Raw genomic sequence first — 18,509 nt, 5'->3', positions numbered from 1 at the left:
ACTGGAAGAAAGTCAGTTTGGTATTCTCTGAACTCACAGCCCTGTTATTAATGAAACCTACAAGAGATACATGCTAGCTCCTGGTGAAACTGACATTGGAGAAGCTGATAAGTCTGCACTATGTATAGGTCTGACAATCAGAGGAAAGAAAATCAAATATTTGGGTTTCTTAAATACTCAGTAATATTTTGATCAAAATGGAAAAAGTAAAAGAGGAAAAAAAGATTTTTTTAAAATGGAGAGAAGGGATATTCAAGGAAAAGGAAAAAGAGAAAAGGACAAGAGAGAAAAAAGGAAAGAAAATGAGGAGACTTAGGAACTCTCATCTAATACACAATAACCAACCTCAGTTCCAGAGGGCTTATGATGAAACATGCTGCCCATCTCCAGAGCGAGGTCTGATTACAGATAGAAGAATTTGCACGTATACACCTATGGATGTATATGTATAGCTATGTATACATGCCTATTTTTGTAGTTTTTTAATTCATTTCAGTCGTGTCCGACTCTTCATGACCTCATCTGGGGTTTTCTTGGCAAAAATACTGAAGTGGCTTACCATTTTCTTCTCCAGTTCATTTTACAGATGAGGAAACTGAGGCAAACAGGGTTAAGTGACTTGCCTAGGGTCACACAGCTAGTAAATTTTTGAGACCAGATCTGACCTCAGGAAAATGAGTATTCCTGATTCCAAGCCCAGTGCTCTATCCACTGTGCTACCTAGCTGCCCCATATATGACATCTACATATGTGTGTGTGAATGTACTTATAATGGGTTTTGTTTTTCTTGGGAACAGAAGAGGAGTTTGGAGGGAGTGAATTGGAAACTGAAGATAACACTGAATTTAAAGAAAGTGAAGTAGGGAAAGCTTATGAAGAGTTTTGTCAATTTCCCTTCCCAATATTTACTTCTCCCAAAAATCCCTTATTTTTCACACCTGAGAAAGAACTTTTGAGGTCTGTGATACTCTGAGGGATTCTTAACCTGGATACATATGTGAATTTGCTTTTAAAAGTATTTTTTATAACTGATTTTCAATATAATTGGTTTTCTTTGCAATCCTATGTATTTTATTTTATGAATTCTTCTGAGAAGGGATCCATAAATTTTATTAGCTTCCAAAAGGAGTCCATAACACACAAAAAGCTAAGAACCCCTACTTTAAAGCAGTATTACTGTGAATAAGAATTTCTGATCCATTCCAGCTAACGCTACCAACTGTCTATCTATCTCAAGATGGCTGTCCTCCATGCCTGCATGTTCCCCTCCACCTCCTTAAATATTTGTTAAGCACTTACCACTGCGCCTGGAATAAGGTAGATGCTTAATAAATGCTTGTTTCCCCCTTACGCACCCCGCCACCCCCCGCCGCCCATCTCTTAGTTTTCCTAGCTTCCTACAAAATTCAATTCAAATCCTACATTCTACAGGAGACCTTTTGTAAGTATCCTGAGTAGCTAATGTTTCCCCCTATATTCTCTGTACCTCTCTTGCACATACCTAGTGATTTGAATGTTGTCTCTCCCATTAGAAGCAGACTGGGGCTCTCAATTCTTTTGCCCCCTTTTTGGATCCCTGGCATAGGAATCAGGGTGGCACAGTTAGGAAGATCTGCTTTCAACTCGTCACTCAGATACTTATTAACCCTATGTAAGCCACTTAAACTTTTCTGAATTTTTTGGTACAGTGTCTGGCACATAGTAGGCACTTATTAAATGCTTGTTGAACCACTGCCTTGATAATTAAAGGAATTTAAAAAGTTGTCATCAAGGTAAAGAACAAAGGTATACAAGGAGACACCAGAGATTAGGGGACCTGGGTTCTCCCAACCACCATCTTTTGAAAACTGCTTAAGACCCAATGATCCCTGTCAGAAAAGTAACTTTTTACTAGCTCACTCGGAAGCAATCACCTTGTCAGTTCCACGTGAGAGTTGTCATGAACCAAAACAAACAGTGTGTATGGATTCTGTTTGACTTTTCTCATAAAAACTTCAAACTTGGTCTGAATTTCATTGTCTAGCCGAACAACGTATTTTTCGGCTCTCTGATAAGCCGTTCCATTTTCTTCCAGACCCAAGTCTACAAGAACACCTGTCCGAAGGAAAAAAAATACATGTACTTTTATTTGCATGAATCAATACAAAGAAAGAACATCAGGTGCAGAAACAAATCACTTTAAATGCTGATTCCTGATCTTTGGAGAAGTGTTAAAATAAGCCTTATTGTTAACAAGCTCCTGGATTTAGTAAAAACATTTTTCCCTCTGTGCATGTTCCCCATTGCAAGTCTGAAGAGCAAATATAAGATTTTCATTTCTCTGTTTCACTTCTATCCCCTGCTATGACCCTATTCCCTCCTGCAGCTGGAATCAGAGGTAGTTCTGGAGCTTTGAAAAGCAGCTGAAGACGTGCACTGAAAATATATCTAATCAAATGTTCTTTCCCATCCGTGATTGCTGTCGCTAATAGTCACTGAAGTCTGCTGAGGAAAATCCTGCTCTGAGCTGTAGCTCCTCCATAAAAGAAATTCCCTTCTTTGAATCTAGCAGGGAAATGATACGATTAAACAGAATAACTTATAAAGAGGACAATGACATGAGGATGGCTGTAGGAAGGCTGAGAAAAGGTTGCACTTGCTGCTTCTCCTAGAAGGAAAGGAATGAGCATTTATAAAGTGCCTACTATGTGAAAGAAACTGTGCTACAGTGCTTTAGAAATATCTCATTCGATTCTCACAACAACCCTTCAAGGTAAGAGCTATTATTATCCTCATTTTACAACTGAGGAAACTGAGGCAGCGGTTAAGGGGCTTGACTAGGGTTACACAGCTAGCAAGTGTCTGAGGCTGAATTTCAATTCAAGTCAAGGTCTAGGCTCCATCCACTGTACAACCTAACTACCTCAAACAGAGCTGCTACTCTCCTATGTTGTTGAGTTTTCTCTTGGCTGAACTGCTAGTATCAGGAGTCAGAGTGGCACAGCCAGGACGGCCTGGTTTCAACTCTTCACTCAGATACTTATTAATCCTATGTAAGCCACTTAAACTTTTCTAAATTTTAACTTTCTCATCTGGAAAACAGGAATCACAGCATGAGTTAATGGGTTCTATTTGCCTTTATTCACATTATATTTATGTATATGTGTTTATTATGTATTTATGTATTTCTGTGTATTTATATATGCAACTGTTATTTCGCCCAGCAGAATATAAAATCTTTGCCAGCAGGGACTGCTAGATTCTTGGTACTTGAAATCTCAGTGGCTGGCATTTTATTGGCACTTAAGAAATCATTGTTGATTGAGAGATTAATAGATTTGTGAAGGGCACCTTAGGGCAGCTAGGTCTCACAGTGGAGAGAGATCCAGACCTGGAGTCAAGAAAATGTCATCTTCCTGAGTTCAAATGTGGTCTCCCACACTTATTAGCTGTGCAACCCTGGGCAAGTCACCTAACTCTTTTTGCCTCAGTTTCCTCATCTGTAAAATAAGCCGGAGAAGGATACTCAAGCATCTCTGCTGAGAAAACCCCAAATGGCGTCACCAAGAGTCTGACAGGACTGAACAACCATAAACCTTAAAGTCCTATGTAAACGTGAGCTCCTATCAGGATCTGCAGCTAGTCTCTAGCTTAAGCTGCTTTATCTACTGAAGCTACCTTCAGCTGTTAAGGGTTCTCTTACTTAGAGGGAATGTTATCTCTTTTGAGATTCTGTCCCCTCCAAAAAATATCTAGGGCTAATCAGCCCATCTTTCAGCTCCTTTGTGACTCAGGATAATGACTACACTCGCCCTGCAGAGAAAATGGCTCTTCTGGTCAAAGTCTTTCCTTCAGACCAACTTATTACCCTTCAGCAAAAAATTTCTCAAGTCTGCTTGATACGTAGGCTAGAGTAAGTGAATTTCTTTCAACTCCCATTGTGCCTCTGGCAAGGAGGGCCAAACTAATGAAAATTTAACCTAAAGCCTAAATGAGTAAGTCTAGAGGGAGAAGGGGGAGCCAATGACCATTCCATGCAGTTCTTGCAGCTATAACCAGGTCTTTGCAATTACAAACTAAAGCTACCCATCTGAAAAATTCAGAAAGAAATTTTTGATTCTTTGATTTGATTCCAACACATGAGCAGCTAGTCTTCAGAGGAAAAAATTAGTCCATGGCCTCCCTAATAAGCTTTTTTTTTTTTCTTTTTTAAAATTTCTCATTTCTACATAATACTTAAGGTTTATAAAACATCCTACAAAGCATATCACTTGATCCTCATAATTAGAGCCATAACTAGGAATTCTGTTTCCTGGGACAAATTTATCCTGTTGTATTTGGGTGAAGGGTTGCAGAAGACAGTTCATTCTGGTCAAGTGCAGTATCACCAGGAGAAGAGGCCTTAGGCCTCGAAATCCCAAGCAGGAGATAAGACAGGGGGAGGAATGCAGCAGGGAGGAAGGGGTCACCAGTGGAGAGCCACGGGGCATAAGGATGGCAAGCCAGACAACTGACACGAGAAAGAAGTTTACCTCCTAAATGTTAGTATTCTGGACAAGGTCTTGGTCACTCTGACTAGTTACAACTGTGCTCACAATGACCTTGTCAATTAGGGGCTACTGGCATTGTTATTACCATTCCACAGATGCAGAAACTAAGGCACAAAGACTTTAAGTCCATGTTGCTTTTCACTCTTAATTCAACATTCTTCCTTCTATACCACAGTGCATCTGCATATAATAAGCATCTCAAAAGTTCTTAGTTTCACCCTTTCACATAAAGCTGTACTATATAATTTCAGAAGCACTGACTTCTTACTGCATACTGCAAGATGTGAGTGGCTCATAGGGCTTTTTTTTTTGTATCTTTTTTCTGATGCATTCTCTATTGTTTATCTCTCCATTAATCCCCTCCCAGATTATTATTAATATTTTTGTGAATTCATATTTTTATAATTTAAGATGGCACAAAATGGAAGGGGATATGTTTATCATACAAAAGTACTAATAGGGACAGAAAAACTAAGAATAAATTACAACACAAAGTGAATAGAAAAGTCATCTTTTCAAGCACCTTTTACAAATTTTACACAATTTCTGCCCCGATGGCTTAGACTGGCAAATGATTTGCCCAGGGTCATACAGCTAGTAAATGTCTAAGGCTAGATTTGAACTCAAGTCCTCCTGACTCCTTAGGCAGCTAGCTGGTACAGTAAATAGTGACAGGCCTGGAGGCAGGAAGACTCATCTTCCTGAGTTCAAATCTGGCCCCAGACACTTCCAAGCTGTGTGACTCTGGGCAAATCACTTAACCCTGTTGGCCTCAGTTCCTCATCTGTAGAAGGAGCATTAGACAGAAATGGTAACCAGTCCAGTATTTCTGCCCAGAAAACCTCAAATGGTGTCAGAGTCAAAAATGATTGAATATAGCCTCTATGACAAAACATAAACCAAACTCCTCTGTTTGCCTTTTAAAGCCTTTTGCAGCTTGGTCCCTATAAAGTTTCTAGCCTCATTATTTATTACTCCCTTGTCTCACTCTCCAGCCTAGTCAAACTGGGTTTTTTGTTTTATACATACACACATACATGGAATTCCACCTCAGTCACCATGTCTTCACCCTGGCTGTCCACCATGGCTGGAATGCTCTCCCTCCTCATCTCTGTGTCAAAGAATTTCCTACTTCCTTCAGGACTCAGTTCAAACTTTATCTTTCACCTGAAGGCTCTCCTGATCCCCTTTCCCAAATACTGGTTACACTCTCTCCTTAAACTGCCTTATATTTAATTCTGTATTTATTTTGCCTATATTTATAAATGGACAGTCTAATGTCCATCAGAAAGGCAGTGTGGTGGAGTAAGCAGAGTCCTAGCCTTAAAGTTAAAAAAGGTTGGGTTTAAAGGGTATTTATGTGAGCATGCCACTTAATCTCTCTAGGTCTCTTCTATAAAATGAGGTTTGGACTTGCTGTTTTCTGAGACTCCATTCCAGCTCTACATCTATGATCCTACTACCTATGTTGTCTCCACCACAGACAGTACACTCCTTGGGAGCACACAGTAGGTACACTGAAGGTTGGTAAATGCTTGTTGATTATTATTTAGGTTACAAAACTTACAATACACCCCATGAATGTCCAGGATGCAGGGAGACAAAAGGAAAGATACATAAAACATCAAACCAGAAGTAGAGGGAAGGAATTATGTGCCCAGAAGTCAAGAAAGAAAGTCATATAAATCTGGCACCAGTTTCATACAGGAGAGCAGACAATTAAGTATATAGAAGACAAGGAATTTCTAGAAATAAGCTTTGGAAGGAGCTTTGACTCATCAACAAGGGTCAAGTAGTGACTATCATCTTCTAGTGTCAGGGATCAGAGTTTGAAATTCTTCAAAGCACAGGTGAATGACTGGTTAGCAACCAGGCCTAAGGTCCAGTTCTGGAGAGGACAGTAAAGGACAGATAAAGTAACATTTTTTCCAACGAGTATAATGAGTGACCATGAGAGGAGCTGTTTTATGGAAACGTGTTTTCATGAGAAACTCCAGCTATTCTGACAGTCTTTCAACACCAGAAAAGATGTCTATCAGAAAGGACCAACCTAGGAGTTCTGGCTGAAGGAAAGATAATTTCAAGACTCTTCCTACCTAAATGTTCTATATTAAATCTCACATTTTGTTATTGGAAGTAACTTAGAACACTGTCAACAGGTCTTCTAAGATATTTTGCAGTATACTAGATGTTCCTAACCTAGGGTCTGGGAACTTTATTATGTTAATAAAGATATTTCAATATCTCTTCTAAAAGTCATATATATAGATAGACAGATATATAGATATATGCACATACATGTCACTTTTTTTCAGTTGTGTCTAACTCTTTGTGACCCCATTTGGGGTTTTCTTGGCAAAAGTACTTGGAGTGGTTTGCCATTTTCTTCTCAAGCTCATTTTACAGATGAGGAAACTGGGGCAAGCAGAGTTAAGTGACCTGCCCAGGGTCACGCAGCTAGTAAGCGTCTGAGGCCAGATTTTAACTCAGGAACATGAGTCTTCCTGAGTGCAGATCTAGTGCTTTATCCACTGTGCCATTTACAGGGTATTCCATAAATGTCACCAGACTGCCAAAAGAACCACATGACACAAACAAGATTAAAAACTTCCTCTCTTAACCAACCATAGTTAAAATTCAATCACAGCCCTAGAATTGAAGGGAACTTAGAGGTCATTTAAGGCTACCACTTTCATTTTTACAAGAAAAATGAGGAGACAAAAGCCCACAAAGTTTAGTGACTTGCCTAAGATCACATGGGCAGTAACTGGTAGAGTGAGGCTTTTGGCTTAGGTCATCTAACTCCAAATTCTGTTCATAGCGTTATACGTTATGCTACCTCAGGTCACCAAGCTGAAAGGGGGAAATAGTTGGCAGAAGGGGAGTTAGCAAGTTCAAGACCTGGAAAATCTTAATGAAATAGCTCCCTTTTACCTGGGTCAGAGTGCTAGCAGCTTGTGTAAACCTAGTAAGTCACTTATTTGGAAGGTAGTTAGGTGACACAGTGGATAGAGTACTGGGCCTTGAGTCAGGAAGACAAGAGTTAAAATCCTGTTGTAAACACTTGCTAGCTCTATGACCCAGGGCCAGGTACTTAACCTGCTTCAGTTTCCTCAGCTGTAAAATGAGGATGACGATTGCACTCACCTCCCAAAGTGCCTGGCACATAGCAGTGTTGTCGTTCAGTTATGTCCCACTCTTTGTGACCCCATTTGGGGTTTTCTTGGCAAAGGTACTTGCAGTGATTTGCCATTTCCTTCCATACAGTAAGCACTCCGTAAATGTTAGCTGTCTTTATTATTAAGATGAGGATAACAATAGTACCTATCTCCCAGGGTTGTTATGAGGATCAAATGAGATAACATGGAAACTACTTGGCAAACTTGAAAGTTCTATAAAATGCTGATTTTTATTATTATCACTATTGCTATCCATTTTTTCAAAGTCCAGTTTCCTCTTTTGCAAAACAGAGGTAATATATCCTCACAACGTCTACTTCACAAGGTTGTTGTGAGAATAAAGGAGAAAAAGAGAATAAGGAGTAAGAGGAACGTCTCCTATTATCTTCACTAAAACAGGAATTCTGTGAGAGTAGACTGCATCTTGTATAAACTAAACTCCGCCCCCCATCCCCACCCCTTACCTTCTAACACAACACTGCAGGCGGCAGGCTCTTAGTCAATGTCTGTTTACTTGAAACTGACTTTAATTAAATTTTGGTCACCTTCTCCCTTTCCTCTTCCACCTCTCTGTCAACTGGTTCCTTTCCTGCTGCAGCCCATCAATCCACCCTCCTCTTCACAAAACTTTCACTTGGTCTTTCTCTTCCCACAAGCTACCATTCTATACATATAGCTCTTCTCCTTTCCAAACCCAAACAACTGCCAAAAATAATTTTCCTAAAGCACAGGTCAGATCACCTCACTTTTTCACTCAGGAATCTTGTGTGGTTTCCCTATTGCCTCTAGGACAAATTCAAACTTCTTACTTTGGCACGGTAAAGCCCTCCATCATTTGATTCCTATATGCCTTTCCAGATTCATTACTTCCTTTATAAGCATCTCCACTCCAGATGTTCATATGGGTTATTTGACCTGTGCTCTACCACCTGACCTGTGGTAGAGCCTTCTGAGCTCATATTGGTCTGATTGGCCTCAGTTGGACACACTATACCTTTACCTCAACACAGTGACATCATTTTGGCCCTCTTCAAGCACGAGAGACAGACTGGCCCACCAAACTGTCCACTCAATTCAGTTCTCCTTTCCCTACTTCAGTACTTTGGCCCAGGTTGTCTGTGATGCTTGGGAGGCAATTCATTCATACTTCTATCTCTTAGAATCCCTAGCTCTCTTTTCTGCTAAGCTCAGGTAACTACCTCCTACAAGAAGTTTTTACTTATTCATCTGCAACTTGGTACCACCCTCCTTTGGTACATATTCTCCTGAAATGACCTTTTCTGACTTGTCTGCATGTGTGTTGTAATTCCCATCTCCACTGGCAAAATTCTATTCCTTTAAGGGATAGGATTCTCTTTTTGAGTTTATTTCCTTGATGTCTTGTACACAGTAAACATGAGAGATGCTTGCTGAATTATATCAATTCACGCTACAGAGAAAGGACTCTGTGCTGAAGGAATCAGAGCCACCCATCTGGCCCTAGACCCTAAGTCAACTTATAAAAGAAAAATTTTCAGATACCATGCATATTACAATCAGGAATGATCTAGCCATAAGGGCCAATTTTTCACTTTCACTTAAGATGTAGCTTCTGGATAAAGCAATGTAAAAAAGGCTTATAATTTTACTGGAAAGAAAAAAAAAGAACTCTGTCCTTAAATGATACAAAAGAGCAACTTCAATTCATCCCTGGCCCTGAGATGCAAGAGGGGAATGAATCCAAGGAGACATGTATGTGGGTAAGACAGTAGATAAACAGAACCAAAGGGGAAGAAAATCTTCTAGTGTCCATCACTAGAAGGAGCTAATCAGCTGCAAATGTCGGAAGAGTTTCAAATTTTTCCCTTCTCCTTCTATAAGTTAAGGAAAATTGATATGCATCAGGGAGTTTTGTGATGTCCACGTGTCAAAAAGACTAATGAATAGCCAACAATATTGCAAGATTATCTGCATAAAACATGTTCTGACGTGTAGGGTGTAATTTTTTTTAAAAGTATATATACCCAAGATTTTCAAAATCTTTCCCTCTCTAACCCAACACCAAATCTTCTGTGTAATATATGGTATGGAAGATTTTAAAAAGCAATCTAGATTTTAGCTGTCTTCCCTGTGAATACAAGTATTTGTTTGATTTCATGAAATTTTAGATGTATCAACAATTTTCTGACCTTTCAAGGACTCACAGGAAAAAGATCTTAAAATAATCAAAGCACACCAATTTTATGTATTTGTCAGGAATGTCTGGAGAGACATGCTGAGAGTCTGTAGGAAACTTTTAAAAGCAAATCTTTGATCTGGAAAATGTTAGATTCAATGAAGGAATCTGCTGATACATTTGAAAGCCCGGGGGCACTTACAGTTCTGTAGCCAGCTTTCTGTCTCCCCAACCTGCTATCTCCATGCCAGAGATGAGATAATTCTTTTCTTGGCCCCAGCCAGGGGAGGTCACTGCCTACACCTGGTATAGCTGGAGACATTTGGATATGTTCTGTAAGATACTCTTTCTTGGGGGATTAGTCCTATAGCTTCAACTCCCTATCTTCATTGAGTCAAGAAGGAGTGGGGCCAGCCCCTATCCCCCAACCACTTGCAATCTTCTTGAATCTCACTTTCCTAATTTTTTTTAAGGGTTTACAAAAGTTTATACTACCTGTCCATAGTATTTTGTTATTTTTCAGACATGTCCAACTCTTTATGACCCCATTTGAGATTTTCTTAGCAAAGATATTATAATGCTTTGCCATTTCCTTTCCCAGCTCATTTGACAGATGAGGAAACTAAGGCAAACAGGGTTAAATGACTTGCCCAAGGTCACATAGTTAGGAAATATCTGAGACTGGATTTGAACTCAGGAAGATGAGTCTTCCTGACTCCAGGCCAGTACTCTAGCTGCCCCACCCATAGAATTACTGAAGAAACACACACTTCTGTCAACTTTAGCATGCTACATAAATGAGTTAACTGCTAACTTTTCTAGCTCCCACCACATAGAGAAAGGTATGTGATGCATACACAAGGGACTAAGATTGCTTTGTTTCTTTCTTTTCTATGTATATACCATAGTGCCTGGCCCACACTAAGAAGTTAATAAATGTCACTGAATGAATGAATTCTTCTGAACTCTATGCACAAAACTTGATCACTGCATTCATTTTGGTCACATTCTATATACATTAATAAGTGCCCATGTTGTATCTTCTATTAAATATTGTTTTACTTTTGTCTTTCTTTTAATCACCAGGTCCTAGGATAAATGCTGGTTGATTAAGTGATTGATTTAATGCTTAAATTTTTTTTAGTTATTTTCCTCATCAAACACAAGTTTTGCTAAAAATACATATTTTTTGGTTATTTGTTGTCTGAAAACTACTTTCAACAACAATCTTCATAAAGAGTTTTAGGGTTTACCAAGTAATTTTTTCACAACTCTGTGAGGGTAGGCAGTATATTATTTCTCTTTGATGGAGTGGGGGAACTGGTTGGGGGGGGTGTGCAGATTAAGGTTCAGAGGGTTTCAGTGAACAGCCTACACAACTAGGAAGCTCCAGTGCTGGGATCAGAATGTTGATCTTCTGACTCTCCTTCTGGTCATCTATCTGTTACATCCTGCTGAGAACTCTTTGGTTCTCAAAATACGAATTCATTTTTTCAGGCGTATTTATGCAAAGCAATTCTCAGTTGTTGGTTTTTTCTACAAGCTCAAAGGGAGGCAGTGTGGCCCAGGTCATAGAAAACTGGTCTTGAAGCCAGGAGGGAGTGTGTGTGTTTAAATTCTACTTTTGACACACGTTGTGCAAGTCACTTAATGTCTCAGTATCCCAAGCAAGTCTTCAGGAGTATAATTACAGTGAAGGTGCCAACTTGCACTGGAAGAAGGGGCCTCCTCATCCAGTAACGTGTTCTTGTCTCATTTTGTCTTTTTCTTTCTCTCTTTCTCTCCTTACAAGGCCAGGGTGGTCTATAACTTACATAAGGCAGAAGGTGATAGCTTAAGGAGCACCAGTAAACAAGACCCAAAGACTAGTCCTAACGTTGCCACTTCTGGCCAAGATATTTCAATTCAGTTTTCTCATCTGTATGATGGGGGTGGATAAGTAGTGAGCTGGTACAACAGATAGAGTGATTGGTCTTCTTCTTGAGTTCAAATCTGGCTTCAGATACTTACTAGCTGTGTAACCCTGGACACATCATTTAACCCTGCTTTCCTCAATTTCCTGGTCTGTAAAATGAGCTGAAGAAAGAAATGGCAAACCGCTCCAGTGTCTCTTCCAAGAAAATCCCAAACGGGGTCACAAAGAGTTGGAACTACTGAAATGACTGGACAACGACAATAATGGGGAGTAGGGATCGAAGACGTCTAGGGTTTCTTCCTGCTCCAAAATCCTGTAACTTTCCCTTTCCCCTCTGATCCTAGCACATGTTCTTCATTGTTTAAATTTTGGGTGACTGGAAGAGGGCTACAAAGATGACAGCAAAAATACCTCAGAAGACCATTTCCTAAAGTGCACCATTCTCTCCTTAGCTCCGATTTTTGCTCCCTGCCCTACCACCACCACCATCACCAAAGTCTCTAGCACCTTAAAATCAGCCTTAAGAAGGATATGGTAGAATAAGTTTAAATATAAATGTGTAACTCAAGGTCATTCCATTCATGTTTGACTTATGTGGCTTGATGTTTTAATAGCATCAATGGGTTTAGGTATCAATTTATGACATTCTTCTAGGAAGGAGAAGAATTTCCACTTTCTTTTTCCACTTCAGCCTCACTCACGTTTATTAAGTGACAACTATGAGCATGTCAGTGACTAAATAAAGCTAAAAAACTATGCGACCTCTGCTCTCAAAGATCTTACACACCTAGAAGAGATGAGATACATTTGTGAAAATTATGAAAAATAACTTAAAAAATAAATAAATAAGTAAATAAGTAAAAAAAAGGTAATTGGAGCAAAGGAGAAATCCAGGCAAGACACTCCCTATTCTCTTCTAACCTCTTGATACCCTCGCCCTCAATGAATCCTCCCTCCTAAGACTGCTTTTCACCAACAGTTCTCTTAAGGGTAGAAAAGGGGTAGCAGAATCGTAGTTATAGCAAGCTACCATGACCCTTATCCACCATGAATTAAGATCTGATTGTATTTTGGCAGCTTGATGCTAATTTATGTTAATAAACCAACGCCAGAAACAGGTTTTGCATGACTTAGCAGGTATAATCGATAGATTGCTTGTCTTCTCCATGCTGGGGGAGGGATGGGAAGGAGAGAGAGAATTTGGAACTCAAAAAGTTTTAAAAAATGAATGTTAAAAACATGTAATTGGGAAATATCTAATGAAATAAGTAAAAAACATATTTAAAACAATAAACTAATTCCATAAAATAACAGGTTGAAGAAACTGGAGGTATTTATTTTGGATAAGGGAAGGGTACTGGTATTCATTTTTGACAACTTGGTTCCAGCCTGTCTCTCTAGGCTTGTTACATATACACACTACTCCCCTTTTACTTACTTGATGGCCCAACCAGACCAGCTCTACACATGACATTCCACCTACTTAGTCTGTCCAGGCTGTTGCTCATACCTAGAATGCCCTCCTCCAGAATCCTTGGCCTCCTTCAAAACTCAGTTCAAGGAACACCTCCTAAATGAGGCCTTTCCTGTTCTTTTTCAGCTACCAGACAGTGCCTCCCTCCCTCCTCAATTATTTTGTATTTATTTGGTATAGTTTTTGCATATTTTTAATAGACATGCCAATGGTCTCTATCAGCAAAAGCACCTTGAGGAGCGGGGCTATTTCATTTATGGCTTTTTTGTCCCCACCACACAATAGATGCATAATAAATGCTTGCTGACCCATTAACTGATTAACCTTCCTTCAAACTCTTCATTGTCAAGGAAAGCATGCTTGCCTGGGAGATGGAAATCCAAGGTTTGGGTCTCTGCTCTGTCACTAACTAGCTGGGGAACCCTGGGCAGGGCCCTTTCATTTTCATATTTGTTCAATAAGGGGGTTAGACAAAATGATTACGAAGGTTCTTTGCAACTCTAAAATTCTATCATTCAACACGAACTTCCATTCATTTTTACTTGCTTGCAATTTTCTAAGAACTTCTTAAGTCTTCAAGTACTTTGTGTTTCTCCAACTATAGAACTACAGTTCAGCCTGTAGCTAAATTTATTTTGCAGCTAAGAAAACCAGAGGCAACTTCACATTCACACTTTTTTCCATGGTGTCTTAAAATCTGATTACTTTCACAAGCACTTTTCCAATGTTCTCTTTTTCCCAGAACCACTTCTATCTTCTAACATTTTTGAGATTCTCTTTATTTTTAAAATATCTCTTTATTTCTTTTAGACTTCTGAAGCTTTCTGCTTCTACCTAGATGAAGGATCATGAAAAACAGCATTTTTTTCCCCTTTGAATTTATTTTGTTTGACTAAAGGCACAAGAGGCAACTTTATTTCTTTTTATGAAGCCTCTTTCAAAGTGAGTCAATCTGGGCAGGTTTCTATACCGAGGATTTGTGGTTGGTATAACATTGTATTTCTAAGATTATTTCACTGATCTAAAACTATTTAATTGATCTACACAAATTTTTCTAGAAATCCAGGTGGCAGAGAACCCTCTAGTCTCTGAAGAAGCATCCTTGCCCTGAGAAGTTTCACTGAATAATTAAGCTATTTCTCAGTTAGGTGGTAGAGGTGCAGTTATCTCTCAATTAGCTGGTTGTGGTAAGAGGGTCCAGTTAACTAAAATACCCAATATCCCATTCATGCTGGTTAACTGAAGTTAATTATCACATTTACTTCCCAAATTAATGAGCTAAGCTGTAACTGACAAAACATACACTTCCCTAGAAGAAAAATAATGATAGACCTTTGATGGAAAAATACATGAAAATTCCAAATACTGTCACTATCAGCACGATAATGCAATTGTCCTATGAGCATTTGGATAAAAAAGAAGAGAAAAAGGGGGCTTCTATCTAAGTCTGTATTTATGTTGGGGCTCCTTTTTACATGCTTCCAACTTACCTGATTGTCGAATTCGTTGAAGAGTTTGTTGTACTAGAACTTCTGAACGCGGGACTATAATGATAAAATCCACTTTGCTGAAGTGGCCCAGGTCCAGGCTTTGATTGCCACTGTCCGCTATGGCACATACCTGAGATAAGAGTTTTCTGGCAACTGTGAGCTGTGGTTGATAAATTTGGAAGGTGTCATTATCTACATCTAAAATGAAACAAAAAAGCCATAAGGACAGGATTAATTTGCCTTCATAGTAGTGGCAGTTAGCAAAGCATCTTGAACGTTGTGGGACACATCACACTTACAGGATAGCAGGAAAAGTGCCCCATTTTGCTAGAACGATCACTTTCTGATGCAGCTGATCCTCTTTCCCTGAAGCTGTGTGATACCTTTGGAAAATTGGGGCAGTTCCCCTCTCAGAATACCTCTGAGCTCCCTGAGAGCTCCTCTTTTGTCTTTCTTTGTATCCTCAGCAGTTAACACAAGGCCTGGAACGTAGTAGGTGCTGAATAAATGTTTACTGACTATGTACCTAACTGTTTACATGTTCTCTCCCACATTAGAAGGTATGCACCTTGAGGGCAGGGACTTTTTTGAGGGGGAGGGGGACATTTTTGGGTCCCTACTACTCAGCACAGGGTCTGACACATAGTAGCACTTAAACACTTGCCCACTGATTAACTGGTCATATCAATGACCGCAAAGGAGTAGTCACACATCAACCTAAAATTCTGACTCTCCCTAATTATCCACCCAGTAATCTCTATATTGGAAATAGGGAAGATGCAAATAAAGGGTTTCAGTCACCAGTTACCTGGGAAAGAACAGGTTTTTGTTTTTTTTTTAGGAACGGCAGTAATACCCAGGCCCTATCTGTGACTGCATATCTCAGAGTTCCAAAGTCTTAGGATATGGGGTTAAATGGCACATTGCCCATGTATCAAGAAAAAGGTGAGTTATGCTATTAAGAAATGGAATGGCAGTGTGCCTGAGGAGAAATTTGAGGAACCATGTAACCCTGTACTACAATGAATTTTCCTGAACTATATAGCCCAGTAAGCATCCAGTCAACACTCTCCTTCATGCCTGACTAGTCTATGGTCACATTCTTAAAAGTCCCTTTCTATAGAAGCCTTTTCTTTTAATGGTGTTTCAATTTTGCAAATGGACGGTAACCTGAAGTCTCTAGATTATTCTGCTAAGATTCTAATGCTAATGCCTGTATTTACTGAACCGATATGATCCCTAACACAGCTGGCCAGAAAACATCACCTAATGCTTTTCAGGGTGTTCAGTTATATCAGTGACAGAAGAAGGACTCATAACCACTGGTTAGGGTCATCAGAATTAGAGGGAAAAAAAATAAAATAAAATACAACAAAAACAAAGACCAGAGCTCATGCTGTTAAATTGCTTTTTCAAAGCACTGGCTTTTATGTGGGAATCTGTAGGAAAGCTTTCCGGAGAAAATACTTTAATCATCCAAATAATCTATGCTTAATGTTTTAAGGAATCAAACCCAAAGGCAAGTTAATTTAAAAAACAACCACCAGTGAATAGCAGGGGATTTCTTCCAGGGGAGCTTGTTACCCATATACTGGCTACTAGGAAAGCTGTGGGCCAGCTCTTACTTGCAGCACAATGCTGTTAATATTTAATACTGATAACTCAGCACAAAATTACTATTTTTCTTCTGACTTTTAGAGGGGGTTTTCTTTTGTGTGGTTTTTTTTTCTTGGATGAGGGAAGGGAAAAGTACAAAAATATTAACATGGGGGACTTCCAGGGGGACCTCCATAAGAGGACTTGCAGGATTTAGTTGATTTTTGCAGTTTTGACAAATACAAAAATCTTTTAAAAGATTCATACCTATGCCTTCCCTCTGATCAGACAGATACTCTGTACTCTACTCACAGTTAACAAATGTTACAGCATTAGTGGGGGGCATCATCTTAAGGTGTGAGTGAGGGAGAGGTCCAAGGCCACGTGTCTTTTCAGTGATCACCAGGTCCTCTCAAACAGCTTTTCTAGATTGCCTTCTTGTCTGTTCCTTCTTTTGTTCTTTCCTTTCAGAAAGTAGCTTGGGCATAGTTATGAACCTTATCATCCACCCAGCAGCCACTTTCTCTCTGGATCTTTCCTCTTCCACTTCCCTCCATGCTCCTGAAGTTTCAATTCAGAGGGCTTCTACTTCCTGTACTTTAGAACTATTTGCTCAGTGAGTCTCTCATGGCTTGCTTGAGACAGAAGACATGCAGATTTTGCTGCAGCATCTCCCAGTTAAAGTATTAGCCTAAAGGGTTATGGAAGAAGGCCACCAAAACACAAGAAAGGGTTCATCAACTCTGGGAGCCTGGGTCTTATCCAAGCATCCTCTTGTGAAGTACTAAACCAAACACAGAAAAACACACACAACTAAGGAAAGAGCACTGAGTTCAGCTGAAGTCTTTTGAGAAAAAAAAAGATAAGATGAAAATCTCACTTTTTTTCCCCAAATTCTAGGAACTCATCAACCTAGAACACTAGACTGAGCCTGTTGCTAAAAAGAAATACTCTAGCATGATAAAAATAAAATTACCTGAAGAAATTACAGGACTATATCCACCCCCCACCCAAAAAAACCCCCAACAACTCTTGGTTACATGGTACTTTGTTTACAAAACATTTTCTTCATATTTAATACCCTGTGAGGTGGGTATTACAATTATTATCTCCATTTTATAGATGAGGCTTAAAGGGCTTAAGTGATGTGTTCATGGTCACACAAATAGTAACTCTCAAGGGCTGGGACTTGGCCCAAATCTCTTGACTCTCAGTCCAGTGATTTTTCTACTAAACCATGATGGGATGGACTGAGAGAAGAATCCTTGGAGCTTTCAATAGGATTCAGATTTTATCGGTTTTATTAAGAACTTATTTCCAGGTGTCTAGTTTGAAGAAACATTACCCAGGTTCTGTGTGGGAATCATGGCAGCTGCCTCCTGAGATGATACACATTCATTAACATCGCCGTTGAAAGGGGTAACCACATTGTCCCCTCTTCTCTGCTGCATTTTCTCTAGCAATTTATCTAGATCATCACCTGCAAAAGAAATGATAACAGAGAGAATAGGATTGTAAGGAATGAGGTTTTCATAAACCAGAAGGTTCCAGGGTGACCAGGGTCATTCCACTTAGACTTGGCATTTAGAACTGATTGCCAGGCATTAAATCTTTGACAAGGAGTTCACAGCTGGCTGTCTCCATGGTTTTTTCCCTGTGAGACCATTAACAAAATACTAGGAAACCCTGAGGTCTTCCCCTCCCAGACTGATTTTTAAAATTTCTTATTTCTTTTTATTTATTATTATTATTATTTACTAGGTAAAGAGGCCATTCTCTGCCTCAATTCTTAATAAGCCTTAATCACTAAATGGGTGTTGCCTCAGTCAAACTGAGACCTGCTAAACATTTTAGCTTGAAAAGGCCAAGATCCCCCACTGTATCCTGGGCCATCCCCAGTAATGCTGATCTATATCTTACTACTGGACCCAGATGGCTTTGGAGGTGAAAGTGAGGCTCATGACTTTGTACAACCCTCTCTCACTTAAATCCAATTCACTTGCAAGTCATGGTATCACCTCCCTGATGTCATGGTCCTCTTTGAGATCAAAAGACAAAGAATGACAACAGCACTATGAGCAAAATACTAAGAATACTAAATACTAAAATACTCTGAACCCCTGGGATCAGTGATGAAAGCACAATTCTCACAGATAGGCCACAATAGAACC

At 39.5% G+C, this 18,509-nt stretch overlaps 1 protein-coding gene across 4 annotated transcripts in view; it reads right to left on the bottom strand.

Annotated features, from left to right (window-relative positions):
* The window catches only part of GREB1L (GREB1 like retinoic acid receptor coactivator), a 195,218-nt gene that overhangs the window by 45,599 nt on the left and 131,110 nt on the right, over positions 1–18,509 (bottom strand). For all 4 annotated transcript variants that reach the window (XM_072604358.1, XM_072604360.1, XM_072604359.1 and 1 more), the window contains 3 exons: positions 17,684–17,818; positions 14,743–14,940; positions 1,914–2,094 (listed from right to left, as the gene is read on the bottom strand). In XM_072604358.1, coding sequence (XP_072460459.1) covers positions 1,914–2,094; positions 14,743–14,940; positions 17,684–17,818 — 514 coding nt within the window. The remainder of the gene's footprint in view (positions 1–1,913; positions 2,095–14,742; positions 14,941–17,683; positions 17,819–18,509) is intronic.

This window comes from Notamacropus eugenii, chromosome 4, assembly GCF_028372415.1.
Source record: "Notamacropus eugenii isolate mMacEug1 chromosome 4, mMacEug1.pri_v2, whole genome shotgun sequence".
NCBI classification, from domain to species: Eukaryota; Metazoa; Chordata; class Mammalia; order Diprotodontia; family Macropodidae; genus Notamacropus; species Notamacropus eugenii.
Note: the sequence above shows the minus strand (reverse complement) of the source record. Positions and strands in the feature narration are given on the sequence as shown.